Raw genomic sequence first — 5053 nt, forward strand, 5'->3', positions numbered from 1 at the left:
AAGGCAAGGCAAGGCAAGGCAAGGCAAGCAAGGCAAGGCAAGGCAAGGCAAGGCAAGGCAAGGCAAGGCAAGGCAAGGCAAGGCAAGGCAAGGCAAGGCAAGGCAAGGCAAGGTGAGGGCAGGGAAGGCAAGGCAAGGCGGGGCAAGAGGAGGTCAAGGCAATGTGATAAGGAATGCACCCAGAATGTTCAAGGTGACGCGAGGATGAGATAACAGGCATGGGGGTCACTCGCTTTTGCGCCGCAGGGACATTGCCTGCGCGCAGGCTGACTAGCTAGCAGGCTAGCAGGCCACCGCCGCCTCGCCCCCCACCGCTGCTGCCGCCACCTGATCGGGGCGGTCGCGGCTGCGGCGCGACGAGAGGCGCGCAAGCTTGGCGGTCAAAGCGGCGCCGACGCGCCCCTTGGGGGCGGCGACAGCGGCGGCGGTGGCGGGCTCGGCGTCGCAGGGCTTGGCCGGGGTGCCGCCGGAGCGCGCCTTGATGGGGGCCGCAGGGGTGGTGGGGCGCCTGCCGCTGCGGGTGCGCGGCAGCGCAGCCCTAAACCTGTCCCCAACGTACTTACCCCACCTGGGAGTGGCGGCTGCGCCGGCCTTCGAGCCGGGCTTGAGGGCTGCCACTGTGGGCTCGGGCGCGGCGGGGGCGACGACGCTCACAAGCACGGCGGCGTCGTCAGCGGCGGCAGAGGTGGGGCTGGCGTTGTCGATGGGGCCGGCCACAGGAGCAAGGGCCGCGGGACTCGTGGGCAGGGAAGAGGTCTTGGTGTCAGCCTTGCTGCTGCGACTCTTCTTGATTAAGACCTTGCGCTTGGGGGTGAGCGCGGCTGTGGCCTTGGCGGCGGAGGCGCGCCATGAGGCTGCGACAGAGTCGCACGCGGCGCCGCACTTGGCCTCGGCGGTGGCAAAGGCGCGCGCAAACCAGTTGGCCTTCTCCGAGGCCTTGGGGGCCGAGGCGCCGTCACCAGGGGTGGCAGCAGCGGCCTGGGCGGTGTTGCTCTTTCTGGTGGTGGAAGTGCTAGAGGTGGCGCTGGCCGTGCGAGGCGTGGGCGCGTGCTTCTCGGCAGCAGCAGGGGTCTTGGTGGCGGCGGCGGCTATCACGGCGCTCCACTTGTCCTTGAGGCCGGAGACCGCGCGCACAAACCAGCTGGCCTTGGCGGCCGTGGGTGCGTCAGCGGCGGCGGCGTGCGGGACGTGGTCGGGGGTGGAGGCGTCGGTTGATGCGCCCTTGGGGGCGCAGGGCAATGGCGCCGGGGGAGCGGCGGCCGCAGTGGGCGTGTCAGTTGTGACAGCCTGGGTAGGGATCTTGGTGGTTTTCTTTGTGATGCGCGTGATGGCGTTGGCCAGAGCGGCCAGGTGCAGCAGGGCCTGCGGTTGGGTGAGGGCAATTCGTCGACAGGTGTGCGACGGCATAGACTTGGGTAGGCGGGCAGCGACGGCAGCGCCAGCATCTGTACATGTGCAAAGCGTAGGGGAGCTCCCTTGCGCTTCCTGTGCGTGCGTGACACTCACCAGCAGCGGCTTGATCTACACCATGGTTGTTGCTGAGCTGGCGTAGCGCAAGCACTAGCAGCGACTGTGTGCGACGCACCTGCGGAGCAGCGGAGGTGCGACGAGCGCGGCGGCGTCAGGCTTGGCCGCGCGCGAAGCAGCGTTCTCGTGTGTGTTCCATTGCTCGGAGACAGAGCGCAAATAGCACTAGGCTGACAAAGAGGCGGGGCACCAAGAGCGGTTTGGCCTCGTGGAGGCTGAACGGGGCCCTCACCGGTGTAGTTGGATGTCCGATCACGCTGAGAGAGTTTATGTATCAAGTCTATGGAGGCTTGGGACCGGGGCAGGGGTCTCTGGGGTCGGGGTGGGCACCGTCAGGTTCAATGTCGAGCTGGACTGCTTAGGACGCGTTGGCAAAGGACTTGTTTGAATAACACTTTATGACTGTATAATGATCGTGTGGTACGCGAAGTACCCTGGCGGTGGGCGTCCACCTGATTTTCCAGCTTCCTCACCCCAGCCGAAGTGCAGCCGCCGTCAGCTCCTCACTGGGCAGCTCCGCCGGTCGTTCCCACGCCCACGCCCCCCCTGACGGGCGCCATTTTACCCTGATACAACGAGCTTCATGCTAGAGCTCCGCCTGCAACGCGCACAGGCAGTACCTTTATGCTGTGCAGGTGCAGGTTCGGACTGCGGGCAGCTTGCCGCAGTCCGCAGGGCCTCGGGGCGCGGGGTGGCACTGGTTCGTGCGGCGCTTTTGTACATCCAGCCGTCATAGGTACAAGGCATGCCACTGCTGGCCTGCAAGCAAAATCGCGATTCAAACAGCAGCTGCCCAGCAGCCTGCCCTTTGCTCGCTCTTCTTCTGAGCTGGTAATTCACCATCTTGCACATCCGGAGCACATCTGAAACCAATTCATTCTTCCCTGCTACAAAGAGCTTCGTGCTAGAGCTCCGGCTGCCACGCACACGGGCTGTATGTTATGCGGTGTAGGTGCGGAGTGTGGACAATGTGCCACAGTCCGCGACGCTCGGCGCGGCAGCACCAGCTCATGCAGCGCTCGAGCTCACCCCCCGCATCACTCCGCTGCAACATAATTCTAACAAGCAACCGCCCAGTCTGTGCTTGCCCGGTGCGTGGTGCTGCATGGACTGCAGCACCACATGTGAAGTGCCTTGGCAGGAGTTTCATTGCGCTGCTGTCATCGTCCTTGCTGCCGACCCGAGGAGCCATCTGTCACAAGCAAGCCACAGACTTTGTGACGGTTGAGTGACGCCCTTGGCGCCAGGGTCCTGGCATCCATCTGTTCTCAGCTTGTCAGCTTTGCATGCATCTGCTCGTCTGCCACTCCTACTTTGTTTGGCCGTACCCGCTGTCTCCTCTGGCCTTTATGGTTAGGGGCGTTACCCCTTAGGGGAGCCAGGGTTTCTTCCCACGCAGCTGGAAAAGCGTGATGTAATGTCATGTAATGCGACACCTGCAGGCACTGTCAAAATTGGGCCGAGACATGCGACCGCCAAGGGAGGGCAGGCGGGGCGAAGCAATGACTCATCTGGGCTAGGGGTCGCCCAATCTTCCCCTGCAAAGCTTACAGCCCTGATCCAAGTCCTTTGCCCCCCTTGCACCCCCAGAAATGCACAGATTCGCTGCTAGTGAGGCGGCGCCCTTTGTGGCCGAACGACGGCTGCAGGACGGACGGCTTGCAACCTCACGTCCTAGCTGTGCATGCAGCGACTGCCCTGCTACCCTGCTTCAAAGACACCACACCTGGCGTTGTCGAGCGCCGCCAGCTGGCTGGCTTCCCCGCAGTCAATGCGGTCAAATCGATTACACGGCTTGCACCTTTGCAACAGTCCCTGGTCAATCGGAAAAGGGCGGAATAAAGAAGCGCGCCGCGCCGCGCCCGCCTGCAGCGTGTTACCGAGAATCGCAAAGCCGCAGGCCGCCCGCGCCCAGCACGTTTAGCGGTTGGCCTTGGCCACCCTGGAATTGGGAGGCGGAAGTCGCGGCGGCGAGCTCGTGTCAACAGAGGGTGCGGCGCGTGGCAAAATGAGGGGTGGGGGGCCTGCCCGCAAGCGCCACCTCCGAGGGTCTTCGGTAGACGCCGCCCTACGCCGCTTGCGCCCTGAGCTGCAGCCCTCAGCACCGGGCTCGCCGCTGCCCCAGGAGGTCACTAGACCCGTGCTACGTGCCCAACCCCGACCGGTAACCTGAAGCTTGCGTGCTCTGGAAATGGAATGACCGCAACTTTCTCCCCCCCCCCCCAAGACAACACAGCCCGACCCCTTCCGTGTCGCCTCATACACAACACTCACACACCTTAATCTGCCCAACACACCTGTCAACCCCCATCACACACACACACACTGTACGCCCTCTACACACACAAGACCCAACCACCCTGCTCCCCCTCGACACACACACACTCTCTCTCTCTCTCTCACGCACACACACACACACACACACACACACAAACACGAACACAGCATCCCACCGCCCCCCCCCGCACCTCTCCAGCTCGTCCTTCTTCTTGATGGCGTACGAGTTGCTGGAGCCCTTGGCCGCGTTGATCAGCTCGTCGGCCAGGCACTCGGCGATGGTCTTCACGTTGCGGAACGCCGCCTCACGCGCGCCCGTGGTCAGCAGCCAGATCGCCTGCGGAGATGTGATGATTCCAGATGTGATAGTTTCAGATCACATCCAGGCGGGGCGCGACAACAAGGGCAGCGAAGGCTGAGGGCCAGGCCGGGGCCCTACGCAGCGCCCGGGAGGACAGGCAGCCAGCGTTCGGCACAGGGCGGCCGCCGCGACGGCTGCGCCCCGCTCGCCGCCCCCGCCTCGCTGCCGCCGCGTGCACGGCCGTGGTTCGCGCACCAGCCTCCCCGCGAGCCAGCCTCCCTGCCCGCGACGCTGCCCAGAAGCCGCGCTGCGCGCGCACCGAGTTGACGCGCCGCAGGGGGGAGATGTCCACCGCCTGCCTGCGCACCACGCCCGCGGAGCCGATGCGGGTCGCGTCCTCACGGGGCCCGCTGCGGTTCCAAGGGATTGGAGGGCCGGGCGAGCGTGCACATCACTGTCAGTGTTCAAAAGCCAGCCGCGCCCTCTCGGGTCCTCCGGCGGGGTCTCGCGTCCCTGGTTTGGTGGTGGGGCTGCCGCGCCCGCTGAACATGCCTGCTGGTGCACGCGACCGCGGCCTTGCGGCGGCTGCGGCTGCGCCGGCCCGGCCGTTGGCAGAGGTCTTGCGGGTCTTCACAGCACTCGCCGCCGCCGGCGTGGGCTGGCGCGCCGCTTGTTGCCAGCGCAGGGACGCCTGGCGCCCCGAACAGGCTCCACATCTTCCCCCGCCACACACAGCTCCAACTGCGTCGCGTCGAGGCTTGCCCCCTCGAAAACCGCTCCGCCCCGCCTGGCATCACTGTCCCCAACCCGCACCCCTTGCTTGTGACGCCTGATCAAACACTGTGCTGCCCCCTGCCCTGGCGTCACCACCATACAACCCCCTCTCGCGCCATTTCTCCCCAAACCCGCTGCCCCGTTCCATCGCCACCTCCACTCCCCCCCTGGCCC

At 65.4% G+C, this 5053-nt stretch overlaps 2 protein-coding genes across 2 annotated transcripts; both read right to left on the reverse strand.

Annotated features, from left to right (window-relative positions):
* Nucleotides 1-282: 282 nt before the first annotated feature.
* Nucleotides 283-1407, reverse strand: MNEG_7596 (hypothetical protein; the record flags this gene model as incomplete). Its single annotated transcript, XM_014043931.1, has 1 exon — nucleotides 283-1407. The coding sequence occupies one exon, from the start codon at nucleotides 1405-1407 to the stop codon at nucleotides 283-285; it is 1125 nt and encodes a 374-aa protein (XP_013899385.1).
* Nucleotides 1408-3447: 2040 nt separating this feature from the next.
* MNEG_7597 (40S ribosomal protein S5-1) lies at nucleotides 3448-4998 on the reverse strand (the record flags this gene model as incomplete). The annotated part of the gene is made up of 4 exons (XM_014043932.1): nucleotides 3448-3469; nucleotides 3996-4141; nucleotides 4425-4515; nucleotides 4976-4998. 4 exons carry the CDS (start codon nucleotides 4996-4998, stop codon nucleotides 3448-3450), a joined length of 282 nt encoding a protein of 93 aa, XP_013899386.1.
* Between the last annotated feature and the right edge of the window lie 55 nt (nucleotides 4999-5053).

The sequence above is a fragment of the Monoraphidium neglectum genome (assembly GCF_000611645.1).
Source record: "Monoraphidium neglectum strain SAG 48.87 unplaced genomic scaffold scaffold01358, whole genome shotgun sequence".
Lineage (NCBI taxonomy): Eukaryota > Viridiplantae > Chlorophyta > Chlorophyceae > Sphaeropleales > Selenastraceae > Monoraphidium > Monoraphidium neglectum.